The following is a 16,741-nucleotide window of genomic DNA, read 5'->3' as shown; positions in this document are numbered from 1 at the left end:
CTTTCCAAAGTCTGGCCTACCACCCTGTAAGCAGAACCTTCATCTGTCTATTTGTAAGAGTACTAACTGAGGCACAGTGGGTAACAACAGCGTCCTTGTGAAAACAGTTGTTTTAGTTGCTGGATGTCTTTCTTGTTGACCACCTAACATGACCAGAGAAGACGGTTCAACCTTGGCGATCCCATTGTAGATGCACCTTAAACTGCTGAGGATGAGCGTCAGTCTAACAGGAGGATCTTTAGTAACCATCCTGACCTGGAAGCAGCACACAGTCTTGTGTCTTGTCACCACTTGAACGCTACACTATGGTGCCTCTTCCTGGTGGTTCTTAATTTAATCTTTATTTTAGGATCGTTGATTCTGTTTCAGGTTCCCTTGCACTTCTAGCTAGGATTGCCCACTGGTTGTACCGAGGTATTACCAGCTCATCTTTGGGACCAGAGGGGTGCGTGTCTGCGGCCTGTGAGGGCTCTTAGTCGCGTCAATATCCGTCACCAGGCCAATTCTCAGGGGGACATCTCCCTCTCTCCGGACCAGGCATTGCTGGAACCTTTCAAAGGTCTGGGTCACAGACGTCTGTTGGAGTTGGCCGGCTCCTGCAGACGGTCTCAACGGATGCTAAGCCAGAGCCCTGCTGGTTCTTTGTTTTTTGTCAGTCGCTGCTGCCACAGGAGGTCTGTGGATGAGCCCAGAGGACCCTGCTCTGGTCCCTCTTCTTTGTCGTTGATATGTGCAGTTTGGCACAATGTACCCTGATTTTTATAGGAGCTCTCTGGATTCTGGCTGGGCTGGGTATGGCAAGATTAGGCTATGTCACCCAAATTTGGCTAATCCTGGAAAGTTTTTGGACTTGATCTGTTTACGTCTGTAACATTGGTCATAGAAGGGCATGAACTTCCTTTTTTTTAGTACAACCACTTGTCTGTATTCAGCCTTTCTGATACTTAGTTCCATACTCCCACTTTCCTTTATATCCAAAAACCTATTTCTTCTTTTCATATACAGTAGTTTATCAAACACATTGGAGATTACCCTGGATTATTTACTTTTTCTTATCCATATAACACTCAGATTCATTCCAATACTGTGTTCTTGATCATACCGTACATTCTCATTATTAGACATTGATTTATACTGTTATTTATAGTCCAATTATTTATTTTTAGGTTCTTAAAAAATGTGTCTATATTTGTATTGGTTGTCGATCCCTCATTGTTGATGATATCTCAGGTATTGATGACATGGTGCTGTAATAATCAACGAGCTGCTCTTCAGTTTTTTCCTTTTTCCACATCCACTGCTGCTTGTTTCCAGTTATGGAATGGGCTTGTGCCTTCTCTGTAGGGCCTCTTTACCTAAGGGACATCTCTCTGTGGTCTAATTAGATTTAGATATGGCCTTATCCAAGTACGAGGTCTTGTGCACTTCATAGGGCTGACATCAACGTCTGTTTCTTTGGGTTTGTTTATGCTCTAACCATTTAAACCCAGGAATGATTTTTCCACGAGTCTGTCGCTCTGTCCATCTTTTTCCATCACTTGTTTATGACAGCGCCTACAACATTAGCATCAAGAGGAATAATATTTTCCATCAACTACCTCCTCTCTCGCCGATTTCCATCTGTCCTTTACTACATCCTTCGGTCCCTCAACGTCTCCCTACTGAGACACCTCTCACACCTATCCCTCTTAATCAACATCTTATAAACAGAAAAAGAAGTTAAAGCCTCGGGTTATAATTATTCCCTATTTGCCATCTGCCTCTCCTTCTTTTCCTCCTTCTCTCCTCACCTCGGCCCCAAATCTTTCCACTAATGTGGATCCTTACATAAAACAGCTTCAACAACTTGAAAATGTAACCCAACAATGTGATCGGTCAAACAAACAATCATGTTTGACAGATGCTTTGAAAATAGAACCGACAGGGACCTCAACTATTGAAATGCGTATAATATTTACTAAATTTTTACATTTTCCCCCCACACCTCCTTTAAGGCAACCACTCTGCAACCTCCCATCAGGAGCTGTAACTTGTCATGACCTCAATTTTCATAAGGTAAGTGTGTGTGTGTGTGTGTGTGTGTGTGTCTGCATGTCCGAGTGAAAGGGTGTTATCAAATGCTGTACACACATGTTGTATTGTGAATAACATTTTCCAGAACAAATGTAATCCTCATTCCCTAGAGACACCAAATACAAACCCCAGAAGGTCTGCTGAGATGTGATGGTGGAAAAAATGAGAGATACTGTTGATGAAGGCAAAGAGGAAGGTGTAACATAACAAAAAGATAGAAAGAAAAATCATTCCTTCAATTCAGGGCTGACTGAGGTCAAGTATTTTATTTTAAGTAATTCTACAATATAAGGCTCAGTTTGTCCAAATTTGACTTATTGACGGAATAGGAATTGACATTTTCTGGATATTTTATAGTAATATTTAGGATTTATAACACTCATGTGAATATTACTGGAAGATTTACCACGAAGACCCCACTTTGTGTCAGTCTCTACTTCTAACTCTTGGGAAGAAAGCAAATATGCATATTTTCAAATGTAAACCTTATGTTGGAAAATAAACTGTGCAGTGGGTTGTCCACTAACTATAGGGTTTGACATTCGATTCCGAGTGCCTCCAGTCTGCATGTAAAATTGTTCTATGGCAAGACACTGAACTCCAAATTACCCCTAATGTCTCCGCCGGCAGTATGTGATTGTGAGTTGTAGGCAATTGGTGGATATAGAAGCGCTGTATGAATGTGTGTGAGTGGAAAGTGCAACGTGAAATGCCTTTAAGCAGTTGTTAAGTCAAAAAGCTTTTCAAATGCAGTCCAGTAACCTTGTGAGAATTTCGAAATCCTTTGTTAGTAAGTTTTCTGGACAGAAGTGTGTAACCTGATTAGGAAAATCGACATATTCTTCTTTATTGTCTTATTTTTCCTTAAAAGGCTTGTTCCTAAGAGTGTTCCAAGTTGGATTCACTAACCTCCATTGTAATAAATCCCTCTTATCAGACTGATGAATACCACCTGTTCATGGGGAGACGCATATTTGTGAGATTTGATCAATGCCCCTAAAGTCGCCATATAAGGCTGCCTCATCTGCATCATTTATGGGAAAGGTTTGATCACAGAAACGTAACACAAAACTAAAAAGAAGGATTTCCCAGAGCGAGGCTTTAGGACCCGCTGACAGTAAACACAAACATAACATTCAGCGGAAGCAGGAGTCGTATCATGGCACACAAAACAATTAGAAAATGCTAATAGTGCATCTGTCGGTGATATGTCCTCAGAGACCAGCAACTGCAAACTCAAAAATCTAACCAACACAATCCAAGTCAATCAAACTAGAGACTTCTCTGTGGTTGTGGGTTGCATCATTAGTTGTATGTATTCTATTACATCTTTATAATGTTAACTCTCTCTGTTCACCTTTTGTTAGGGTTAGGGTTAGGGTATTCTACCACAGCGTTTTCTTTGTTCCTGCCAATATTGTTTTACGTGCATGGATGGTGGGGGGGGGGGGGGGGGTTATTGTTTTTGGATAACATTGTTTGTTTGACGATTACAAATAAGGCCTGATTGATAGAAATAATCGGGTATTTCCAAAGGGCCGACCATGTCCTGTAACAGCCTTTGTGTGTGCAGACATGGGATTAAGGAAACATAAACACAGCAGTTACCTATTTTATACATTTTATCTTAATCTCTCAATAATGCATGCGAGAAACTCCTCTGATGATGTTATTGTTTAAGTGGTATTCACTTCAGTTTTAATCTGTACAACTGAGGCTTTGCAACTATTCCTGTAATTACACGCCACTCCATCATCTCTGCCGAGTAATTGCTGCTTTTTTTCATGCCAGGAAGAGGTTGGTGCCATCTTTTTTAGTAGAAGCGTGTGCCCACTACTGATTCCTGCATTCAATATTACAGGCCACAAGATGGTTAGGGTCACTATCAAAAAAACAAAAACAAAAGTTCAGTTCCTGGCATGCAACCTAGCGTCACTTTGCCAAAAATGTCTCCATCAAAAGCTATTATACAGGTCTGAGAGCCAAATAATCCGTCAGATACTTTCAGTATTTATGCTGCTGAGTCAAAGAAGCACGCAAAGTAATAGTTGTAATGGCTGTAATATATTAAAGCCACGCATAAAGGCACATACACAGTAGTGCATTATTGACTTTCATTGATCCTCTGCGCGTTCCTTCTTGTCTTTAGGCCGTGAATCCCTGTTTATCTTTACATTATATCGCAGGACCGAAAAGGGTCAACTCCCAGTCTCCCATTATTATACCCCCTAAACCTTTCCCTGAACAAAAAGAGCTGGATTGTGCGCACACACACACACACACACACACACACACATATACATGCAGTTCAATAATTTACAATAGAGCACAAGGCCAAAGCCTGGGGAAGCTTTTATTCCTTGCCAATAATTATAATGTCATGTTGATGGACAAGGTCAATATCCCTGTGTGCTCTCTGTCTATTTGACTGTTGCTCCCTCTTTGTCCTCTTCTGTTTTCTTCATGTGTCTCTTCTTCTCTGTTTGTCTCTGTTCACTTTCTTGACTGCCGTCTTTTGTTTGAGTTGTGTGTGTGTGTGTGTTTGTATATGACGTGGGTAAGATACAGTAAAGCGTATCACCCTCAGAAAAAACATCACGTTTACCTGTGGTGCTTTGCTTCCTGTGGCTGAGGGAATATTTGAGCATGAGTCACACATGGAAGTTTCAAATTTATGAATGGATATGTGCTGAACATATGCTTCAGCACACACACACACACACACACACGCACCTGCATATAAATGGACTTTCTATTTCACCCTTTAAACCGGCAGCTCCAAGGTCATCTCCATGACAGCAAAGGAAATATGTTGCCATGGTAACTCCCGTGGAAATTTGAATACTTGCTCATGAATGATGATAAATGGGATTTTCTTTTTCCCCAGCACAGTCAATTTGTTCATAGATGTTTAATAACTCACATGTGTCGGTTTTGAGCAGGCTGTTTGTGCTCCTGAAGTACTGAGGGTTCTCGATCACCGGGATCTTGGTCATGCCGATGATGACGGCGTCGGGGCCCATCTCCGAGGAGGAGGGAGTGTTGCTGCCGTTGGAGACGTGGTGAAGAGGAGAGGCCGAGTCATCGTCATTGCTGATCACTGATGACGCTCCTGAGAGACGAGAGAGGTGGAGAGATCAGTTTGTTAATGTTAATACTTACAGTGATTGAGAAAGGTTGTGCGTGTGAGATAGAAAAAAACAAACATTTCAGTCATGTTAATGAAATAAGGACAAGAGAGAATGAATTAAGTCGTTATTAGCACAGATTGAGGAGGTGAGATCATAAAGTGGGGAAGTGAGCAGTTGTTATTGATCACATCAGAGCTCGAAGAGAAGGAGAATGGATCACTCGCAACGAGCCAATACACTGGCGTGTTTTGTGGAACAGTCACATTCCTGGTGGATTACTTTGTGACTGCATTTCACCTTTTAACCTGGCGACTCTCCTGATGTAAGATAGAGTTGTTGTAAAAAGCCCTCCTCGGAATATCACAAACAGCTGTGGAGTTTCTGTACTATCTTTGTACAACAGTGAATCTGAGAGCAGACAAACAGGTTTGAGCAGGAGCAGAGGAAATGTGCACATGAGCGAGGGAGGCTGTGACAAATTCTGAATGTCAAATGAAGTAATAGTGTTCTCGAAATGCCGCAAAGACAGGAGAGAATCCTGCTGTACAGAGTTTTTAGAGCTCATTAGATTTCCAACTGCCCAAATTAGACCTCTGGGATAATATGACATTATCTCAAAGGTACCTGAAACAACACACGCCCTTGCATTCCTTAAAACCTGGGATGTATTCATTATTTCAGACGTGCTGCTCCATGAAACCAAGCTTTCAAATGAAACATGATGACGGCGCCTTCTGATGACATTGACACAGGTTAGTAAAGTCAGGTCAAACCTTCTCCTCGAGTAGAAGATAGAGGGAAGAACAACTTTTGGCTGACCACACAAGTCCCATCGCTGGACAGTGACCTCATGCAAACACACACACAAATAGTGCAATGGTGCTGAGTCCAAAAATGGGTTATTAATGTACAGGTTCCATACACATGAGATAGGTGAGTTGTTATGACTCTAGGCTTTGGACTCTTTAAATAAATAGTTTTAGTTTTTTGTTGGACTCTTTTGATTATGAACCGCTTATGTTTTTGGACTTTTACTTGTGTTTCCTTGTGTTTAGGTTTGTGTTCATTTTTTAATTCTGTGTTTCCTGTTTTATTTTGAATTTATGATTTCCTTATTTAGGATTAGAAAATCATGATCCAGATTCAGTGTTCTCTGTTGATATAGTTAATAACTTCTGATATAAACACGGGTCTCTGGCAAAAAGCCTTTCCTGTGTCATTCCAACACCAGATATGAAAAACCCTGCTTCATACAAGAAGCATTTCTGAGAGCAAAGCAGCAGCAACAACATGAAGCATCCCAGTGCAAACAGAAGAGAGGTGGGATGGCGTGAGTCAGACTCTGAGTTGAACCCTTTTTTTTAAAGAAAGTGTTTTGTTTTGGCAACAGAAGTGTTATTATTTTCTAATTAGGACAGTAAAACGGTCCATGAGGCCAACTCCACGTTCACAAGTTTGTCAGTGACAGTGAAAACTTCATCACTGCTAATTCTCTGTGTCTTTAGGTTCAGTGCCAACGCAAACAATAACAGCTTTTTTCACACTCAGACTGTATCACTTTACAGCAGACACATTTGCAAGTGCATACAGGTTTCTCACTCCTTCACTTATGAATACACACACACACACACACACATACACACACACACACACACACACACAGAGCAATAATCATGTTACTGCCTGATACTAACAGCCAACCGCAAGGATTAATTCACATTTTTAAATCTGTCTAAAACAATATCCACATGTCATAAGTATATAGAACATTTTGCAGTTAGCTGTTTTTGTTCCTTCTTTTAAGTGAAGGGTATAAAGTCTGTGTTCTGTATAATCTAAAGAAAATATGAGGTTTTGGCAGGATGAATTACAGACTAATCAACTGTGCATCTTGTAGTGTTGCTCAGCTTATTTCCTCTTTGGATTTGTATCCCTCCACTGCTGCTACACTGCAGTAGAAAGAAAAGAAAAGCTTTTCTTTTTTTTCCCTACTAAAACAGCCTCTTTGTTTGCACATACTGACTTGTAAAAGTAATGTTTTAAACGAGATGTATTATGCTCATATTCAGGTTCATAATTTGAAATCATTTCTGTGGGGGGAGAGGAGCTCCCTTTACTGCAGTCTTTGGGCTTTTTAACTTTCCAATTTTACACTCACAAAGACCATTTATAACACACTGCAGGAAAGGGAAAAAAAGTGTAATTTCTCTTTAAACACCGGCTTTAAAAGGTTTTTTTTCTCGTTGTCTCAGCGGATGCAGTTTTGAATCCCTTGTTCTTGATGTTGCTGAAACTTTCAATTCAATGTCCCCCTGTGACTCTCCACCTGCAGAGAATCAGAACTCCACATCATTTCGAAGATGGAGTTCGCCAACAATCAAAAAGTTGACTGACTTCCTCTTAACAAGTCTGATGGGATCCTCTGTTTCAACTGGATGTGTGAGTAACAGATAATAGACGTTTATATTGCAGTAGAGGAAGAGCTAAAATAAATGAAAAGCATCGTAGGGATGATGCATTCCCTGCGCACACACTGTACTAATAGGGGATTACGCAATGCTAACATTTTTATATAATAAACCATTTAGTAATAAAATACCATTTATACCATATGATGATCAATGATTGGTTGAGGTGAAGATTGTGTCTGGAATGTTATTGTATGCAAAGTGCCTTGAGATAATGTATCTTATGATCTGGCGCTACACTCTGTGCATTTACATGTATAGTGATGTGATGATGACATCATTCCTACCATATTATCAGTTTAAATTATTTATATATTTACATAAGCTCTAGGTCTGTGGTCCTAACTAGAATGAAGAGTTACCTTGGAAATGCATCACATACTTTTTATGACTTTTTCATTAGGTCTCTTAACCTATGATGGGAATTTAGTGATCAATATAAGCTTTGGATTGTCTCTATTATTTGCAGAGATAGATCAATCAGCTCCAAAAGTTAATCATGTGAAGATACCCTCAAAGAATATTCTCAATAAGAGCACACGCGCGCACACACACACACACACACACACACACTGGGGCGAAAACAATACCTTACTTCCCGCTACACTGGCGTACAGGGTAATAAATACAGTTAATGATGCTGAATTTAATTTAGCTTCTTCAGATTCAAGGTCCTTGTATTGTTCATACTGAATCACTGTCACACTGGCATGACTTACAGAAACCCCACTGAGTAGAGCCATAGTTCATGTTATTATTTTCTATTATTATTATTACCAGAACACCTCTCCCAATCCAGAAGATGTGTTTACCTTCTCGGTTTGTTGTCTAGATTTCGAAACTTAAGTGGGCAGACATTAATGTTACTCATTGCAGCTTTGATGTCTGCCAAATAACTGTTAATGGTGTGTGTCCTTGCACTTAAAAAGCAACAACCTCGAAAGGTCACAGAGACTAGAGAAGCTGTGGTGACATTCTCACAGTCACAGTGGGCCAGAGACTTCAGAGAATGGATGCAGGGTTAGGGCGCAGATGTCAGAATTAAACTCACACACAGTCGCACCTGTAAAGCTCAGTCCTTCTCTAGACGTTTTCAAGATGAGAGCATGCGCCTGTGAAAATGGTAGTATGAATTGAGATTGATTTCCCAGAAGCACAGAACACAGAAGATGTATTCCCTCTCATGCGGGTTGGTGCTGCTGAATTATAACACTGACATTGTTCATTTCCTGCGTCCCCGGCCTCCTCTCGAGCTCCAGTGCTGCTGACAGGGCTCGATTGAGAGGGAGGACCTGGGAGAGTTTGTTTGTCCGTTTGTGTGTGTGTGTGTGTTTTTGTTTCTTTGTGTGAGAGAGATGTCATCTGGCAGCCTCTTTCTTTTGCAGTATTAGTTTCAGTAGGTGGACCCTAAACAGTGATGATGGGGGAATGAAACAGGAAAACTATATACAAGTTCTGGTTTGAATTGAGAATATTCTGTTTGTAGTGGTTCTCTTTGGACCGAATGCTCTTTGAAATTTACTTCTGTAACTCACAACTGTTCTTCATTTTTCACATATTACAAATTGTTCCTCTGTGTGAACCCCACTACTAACTATCAACGTATCCTACTTTCCAGAAACTAGTCTTATTCTTGATTTTGTTCTTGACATCAAAACCAGAGATAACATTAAAACATACATTCTCCTATTACAGTCAGAGACAATGAACTTTTCTAACAGTTAACTTCGTTTGATTTTTTTTGTCGGATACACTGTGGTCTTTAGTTTCCTGAATGAATGCATTTTTTCCCTCTTAAATTGAGATTAAAACTGCCTGGATATGATTAAATGGGAAGCTGTCATTTCTCACAGCTGACAGTCCTATTAAGCTGTTTCAGATGGGAAATGGTTTTCAGATGTGACTCACTGGATAACTTGTGCAATCAAGACATTAACCTGTTCTCGGACTGTTCAAGTTATCTGGCCTTCAGTCTTGGTCTTCAAATTTATCTCAGCGTAACCAAGAGAGAAAGTTCAATGACGCAAACAAGAGAGCAGGTTATTGTCTGTCAGTATGTTTGTGTGTGTGTTTCTGTTGGGAGCATTTGGGAGGGGCTGAAGATCATTAACACAGAGAGGTCCCAGGGTCAAATCGTTATAAATACCGTTAAGCCAAGGGGCATAGGTGTGTGTGTATGTGTGTGTGTGTGTGTGTATGTGTGTGTGTGAGAGAGACATGGAGAGAGGCAGAGGAGGGCCCACAGGGAGTGACTTGGTAAAAGGGGGATGAAGCTGAGAGGTGATGAGAGGGAGAGAGAGATGGACAGGAGAGGTGAAGGTGTAAGTGGGGTCAGGTCGCGACTCATGACCCGACACTGTTAATGCATCTAATGTTTAAACTGATGGAGTCTCATGCTCCTCACAGTCTGGTGGGGAGTTGTCACTCATAGCCAGACCCATCGATACAGTGTCAGTGCTGGAGAATGGTCTCCAATCATCTTTCAGCTTTTCACCTTAGTCACAAAGCGGCCATTTTCCTCTAATGTCGCACTCGAGGCGGGAAGCTCAAACGCATCAACGGAATAATGTCGTAATAAGTTGCAAGTCAAAAACAAGAAATGATCATTTCCCTCTTACTGACTGAATAGCGACTGATATATCATGTTCTAAAGTAAAACAATATGATAGCTCAATCGTGGCCATTCGACAACAGCTAAAGTTAGCACCCAACCAATTCATAGCTATCAAACACTATCAAACAGTAAAGGTGATTCAGGGGAGGAAAAAAATCTGACTTCTTTAAACCAATGACAGTCCTCTGGCGTTCCTGTAAGTCGGGGTTAAAGCTACAGTGCATAGCATCAGTGAGGAGCATGTTTTGGTAAAAGGGCGAATCGAGACATGTTCTTTGTTGATCTTGAAATTTACTGAAGGAACAACGCATGCCTACTTTACTTTAGACTGCCAGGACAAGGAACATGAACACTGCCAATTACTGTAAGTCATTGTTTTCGGAAAGGCACCATGTCTTGACTGATTGGGCTTGTGAGAAGCCAGTGCTGTCAACTCAATGTGTATTACTCGGGAAGATTTATGGATTGTAAGGACCGTTCTAGTTTATTACAGCATAGGTCTCCATCATTTGTCTTGTTCATAACAACTCTGTTGTCACCAGAGTAAGCAGCAATACAATTCCAACCAAAATTAAATGGAGCCAGCCAGATCATTTAAATCACTCTATTTGGCAGTAAAAACGGTAAGTTTCAGTACTCAGCTGTTATTGGAAAAGAAAGCTACAGAAAATAATATGATAAACAGAAAGACTCTCTGTTATTTAAAACAAACATTATGGGTAATATGTTTATTGTTAGCCAATGTTTCCGCTTCCAAATCTTTTGAGATGTGGGTTTGATCATCGGATTACTTTTGACAGCTCGATTGTTTTTACAGTCCATATATTTGCCCCTCTATATAGTTTACACTAATCTCTAAACTTAACGATATCTTCACGTCCTTTATTTTATTGATTCGGTAAATTCATGAATTGAAATCCTACAGTCGCAGGAAATGAAGATTTTCTTTTTGCCCGAATTAGTTCCAGTGACGACTTATTTGCATTCATGCTTCGTCAGCCTTGAATAGGATCCAACTTGTATGAAAGATTTTTCTCGTAAATGCATGTAACACGTACTCATCACTATTTGACCACTTACCTCAAGTGGTCAGATACAGCATCACTTAAACAAGCTGAGACACTGAGCACCGAGTTCTTGATCAGCTTTGTTCTGATACAAGTGTCCCTGTATGTGACCAATGGCTGTTTCTGTCAACAGATGACGGGGCAATGCTGCCTTGAAACAGAGTAGAACTTACAAATAATGACACAGCTAAAAGAATGATCTCAAGTCCGCAGGGTCTGCTTCATTCAGCGTTTATATTTATTCTTGGAAATGAGACACCTGCTAAAACTAAGCAGGGTGTTGCTCCATCAAGTAAAAACAACGTTGGGAAATCTCTCCTTTGAATGATGATGAAACAATGGAAACTTGGTGAACAGTTGGTGTTCACCAAGACCCATCTTGTTGAAACAACAACAACACACCCAAAAGCAATGAAACTCCTCCCCGGAGGATCCTTAAGGAAAGCAAAGAATATGGACAATGATAAAGCCACAGGAGCTACAGATAAGACACACAGAAGATTGTGAGTCAAACCCAGTGTTACACAGCTCTGAATACGCCCATGTGGACGGTTCGCTCTTTAGCTCTGTGGGTTGCTACGTGGGAGCGGTGTTCCTGTGAGAGCCCGGGGGTTTGAGGCCAAGAGTGGAGTAGGAGTTTCATGGCAGGAGCCTCCACTGGAGATGAGTTAAAGCAGTGACTTTGAGTGACGGTATCGATCTCCCTTAGGGTCTCTGGGTATACCTTAGACAAACTGAAGCCATTTACTGCTGCAAGTTCCCCATGGCGATGGATGTAGAGTGGGCTATTATGGGATTTAAGGCCATCAGCGCCTGGCTGTAGATCCAACTTAGTCGTCTTGTGCTCTGAAAGCAACAGTGAGAACAGTTGTCGGCAGATAACAGTGGAATAGTTGGCGGTAGTCGATGATGTAAGAGACCAAGATTGATGATGATGGACTCAAAAACAAAAGAATAAATGGACAAGTGTTAGGCTTTGGTCTGGTGTCTGTACTTGTCCATTCGGTGCATGTACTGCCATTATCTTGCCTGGAGCTGCTGATTAAACATTGTGCAGCAGAGTGGTATTCATGGCAATTTCATGGGAAAAAAACATTTAGCCCAGGCATGAATATTTGCCTATTGATGAAAAGTAATTACAAATCGAAAAGTAATTGTAAACCCTATAATCCTGTCTCTTTTGGATATTGTAGTCGAGCACTACTAGAGCAAGGACAGGACGTTTGCCTCTATTGACCCCAGAGACCTCCATGACCCCTTGAGCCCTTCACAATATGTGCAAACACACACACACACCACCAGACACTCACAAATGACTGGTAACATAAACCCAGTGGTCTCTAAACTTTGCTGTCACCCTGCTGAGCACAGGAAGTAATCTATTGATCCAGGAGGAAGAGGCATGGAGGGATGAGGTGGAGAGAGACAGACAGAAGAGAGACAGCAGAGAGGAAGTTGGCTGGCTGAGAGGATTGTCCAAGTATGCAGGAGAAGAGGAAAAATGCAAATAAGTTTATGGATTTTTTTAAAGCTTAAACACATTTTCTCAGTCAATTTGTTTACTTACTATACTTAAGATCTCAGCCATGTTTTCATTAACTTTAAATTCCCAGAGGTTATTTTTAATTCTCTCTTTTCAGAATTCAAATAGGAGAAATTTGAATGGCTTCTTTAACCTAATTTATCATATTTTACAAGGGCTAATTATTGTTTATTTTGTATTTAGTCCATTCATTCTTCCTTTAAACATCAAAAATAGATGGAAAAGTACCTCGGTGAGTCCAAGGTGAGGTCCTCCAAATGTAAAGAGTTTATGAAACCTTCGATATGTGAAGCTCAAAAAAAGAGATGTTATTTCTTGAAAAGTGATTTTTCTTTCAACATATCTGGAGATTATTTATATTTCATTCCAGAAACAAATGGCAATTTATGATAACAACAACTTTCTGCCATGAAAAAAGAAAGAAAACCCCAATAAACCGAAAACGATTTTTAAGGAAAATATATATTTATAGAAAATATATATAAACACTGACAAAGATGACATCCAACATGGATGGTGGAAGCTGGGCTAACAAAAGAAAGGGCAGACAAACAGAGGGATGGATACAGTAGATGGGTAGAATTTCCTCCACACTGCAGTTAGATACATGTCAATATGAATCTGCCTCTACAAGCCAAAAACCCTCCTCCTCCTCCTCCTCCTCCTCCTCCTCCTCCTCCTCCTCCTCCTCCTCCTCTTTGTCCTGATCCAGAGGCCTATCACATTCCCCTCTCTGTACCATCCTCTGGTAAAAATAGACATTTCCTCTTCTCTTCATCTCCATGCATGTGTCTACCACCCCGCTTTCCTTCGTCATCACCTTTTTTTCCCCACATCCTCCTCCTTCTGCGTAACTCCCTCAGTCTAATCTCTTCTATTTATAATATTCAACCCACATTCACCTTCTCATATGACACACTAGAAGACCAACGCTTCCTACTTAAAGCCCTCTGAGGTGGTCAGAGTTGGGGAGATGAAGTGGCTCGGAGGGAAGTGACGGAGCAATAAATAAAAGTGAGGAAAAAAAGGAACTGTGGTTTGTGGTTGTTGAGTTTCCGGGTCTTTAACATCCGGCCATCACATAAGAAAATTATCACATCTGTTCAGAATGGACAGAAATTCCAGGGTATGACTTTTCAAGGTTTTTGTAGTTTTCAAGTTACATTTAAGACTTTAAAACCATAATGACTGAAAGTTCAAATTTGTGTCAGGTACAACAGATATGAAAGAATATCAAAGCACCAGAATTACTGGCAGTTGAGGTGAAGTACATGAGTAGAGAATAAACCCTTGAAACTGCAGGGAAAATATCTATAGTCTCTCAGAGCCAGTACGAGTGCATTAAGATAAATTCTGATCAGTTTGATAAAAGACAGAACTACAGCACACAAACTATGCATACCCCCAAATTATCTCTTTATAAAAAGAAAAGCATGGCAGAAGTAGCGTGAAAAGATCTTAGGACCTTCTTCAACATATTCAATACTTGGTTTGTAATAATTTAACCTTTTTAAGACTTTTTATGACCTGTGGAAAACACTTTTACATTTAACAGATTACTATTGCAGTGTAATATTGTAAATGTTATAGTTACTACTATATATGAGTACCCTTAAACCCACCCATCAATGCCTCAAGCATAACCCATCAGACTATATTGGTATGACATATTAGTGTTGTAATTTGGGACATGGTGTCACTCTGACAGTGTGGAAAAGTCCTTTGAAGAGTGCACTTGAATGATCTTGATAACTTGAAATAAGACTGCTGCCTATAGAGATGGACCAAGTAAAAGGGACGGGCAAAAGAAAACAGAGTTTACAGGAAAGAGGAGTAGAAAGAGGGATCCGGAGGCGTTGATTTCAAAGCCAGAGTGGCCACAGATTAGTTCCATTTAATTTATTGTTTCAGACTGAGCCTTGTGTCTCTGCTGAATGAAGGAACACAGAGACGCACACCTCGAAGCTCTCGCACTTTGAGATGAAAAAGACACATGAGGGACACCACTGAATGATTTCTATTATTGAAAAGAACAAGTCTTTTTCCTAAAGAAGGATATATCCTTTTCAAATGAGCCCTTTAAGCAATTATACAGAGTGGCTTCTTGAACGCAGCTTTAATGTCACAATTACACTGTGGAAGAGGTCCCCGGCTAGAAATTCCTATAGTCACTACAAATGTAGCTTATTTTTTTTTGCTTTGTCTTCGTGCTTCAAACAATATGACATGTTTGTTCTCGTCATGTAATTATGTACATGTATTTGTAAAATGCTGGGTGAGGAAATACCTTTGCTGATGAAGACATGTAAAAGAAAAGCTATGCTTATGTCAACCTCAAATAAAATGACAAAACAAAATTGTATACCAGAACGACAAAGGAAATAAAAATGACAAATAAAATAAACATACAACACAGAACAACATTCACTTATTCCTGTTAAAAACCTATTTTATTATACTGTCCCAGTGTAAGCATTGTTTTTACCATCTAAAAATAAAACATATTTTCCAAGAAAATCTAAAGTATGTGATATACAATGGTCCAACAAAAGTAAAATATATACAACTGTGTGCAAAACAAATCAAGGACAGTTCAACCCTAAATTGATCCTTTTCAGACCTGTTTATAAGTAATAAGTTTCCTGGAATGTTCAGGATTCAGATTAAAAATATAAGGAGCAACGGTAGCTCCCAGTGAAACAAATCCCATTTGAAGATTAATTAATTTAGCAGCCCTTTAGCTTAGCTTAGCACAAAGACTGGAAATGGATAGAAACAGCTCCATCAGACTATAACAAGATCCACCCTCCAGCAAATGTAAAACTCTCTACCTCATTTATTCCGCCAAGGAGCTGTTTTTTTTTTTATTGGCTTTTGTTTGTCTGTTAATTAGCTTCCACAAAATTTACCAGATGGATTATCATCACACTTGGTAACAGGATGTGGTTTTGCTCAGGGATGAAACAATTTAGTCTTTTAACCTTTTTGTTAATTTCTCTAGTTTCTTGTCATGCCACCTTTTGTGTTTCCAAGTAACTTTACAAATCCCACTTTGTATGAACTAGTAAATACGTTTGTAAATGTCTTTTTTACTTATGTGTCTCTGTCTTGGTCTGTATTGTTTTAAACACGTATCCTTAAACAAACCCATTTTCAATGACACAAAAACCGCCCCCCCCCCCCCCCCTTATTTATTCACTTAATGTTTTTATTTATTCATTTTTGTTGCATTTTTCAAACATTCGTCTCTCAAATGTTGTTTTTTATGCAGTTTGGATACTGAGGCCTAATTAGTACTTTTTTGTCCCTAAGCCCCAAAGGGATATAGTATTTGGTCTTCTAATTATGAGCATTTGCTCTTTTTTTCTGGATACACATGTGAATCAAACCTCCAAACTGAACTCACTTTGAAAGTTCAACCAATCAAATGTTCCCATTTGCTGACAGTTTCCCAGTTTCTCCTATTTAATTCAATCAGTCTCACACTGTGAAAGATCTGAGAGGTTGTCTCATAGTTGGACACAAAAAATAGTTTCCATTGGAAAAAACCCCACATGTTATTCAGAAGTAGTTGAAAAGCCACAAAGAAACAAACCTTTAAGCAGAATATGAACACTATGTACAGTTAAAACCAATAACACACCACAGTGTGGTCAGTGAGCGCCACTTTAAATGTGGATTTTCATACATCTGTCAAAGTGCATGCCCCCTTTCTGTTTTTAATGGATTCAGGGGCTGCTCAAGTGCACGTCTTTTATGATAATGTGATTTAAATACACCACCAATCTGACTTGTGGCTGGCTTGTCTTCAGTTTTGGATAAACACGGTTTTACTCTGTGTTTTC

At 39.9% G+C, this 16,741-nt stretch overlaps 1 protein-coding gene across 1 annotated transcript in view; it reads right to left on the bottom strand.

The window, feature by feature from the left end:
• Positions 1 to 16,741, bottom strand: part of ntrk2a (neurotrophic tyrosine kinase, receptor, type 2a) — a 73,778-nt gene that overhangs the window by 20,283 nt on the left and 36,754 nt on the right. The window contains exon 14 of the mRNA XM_062381832.1: positions 4,997 to 5,185. Within this exon, the coding sequence (XP_062237816.1) occupies positions 4,997 to 5,185 (189 nt within the window). The remainder of the gene's footprint in view (positions 1 to 4,996; positions 5,186 to 16,741) is intronic.

The sequence above is a fragment of the Platichthys flesus genome, chromosome 3, assembly GCF_949316205.1.
Source record: "Platichthys flesus chromosome 3, fPlaFle2.1, whole genome shotgun sequence".
In the NCBI taxonomy this organism is placed as follows: Eukaryota; Metazoa; Chordata; class Actinopteri; order Pleuronectiformes; family Pleuronectidae; genus Platichthys; species Platichthys flesus.
This window is presented reverse-complemented; position numbering and strand designations above follow the sequence as displayed.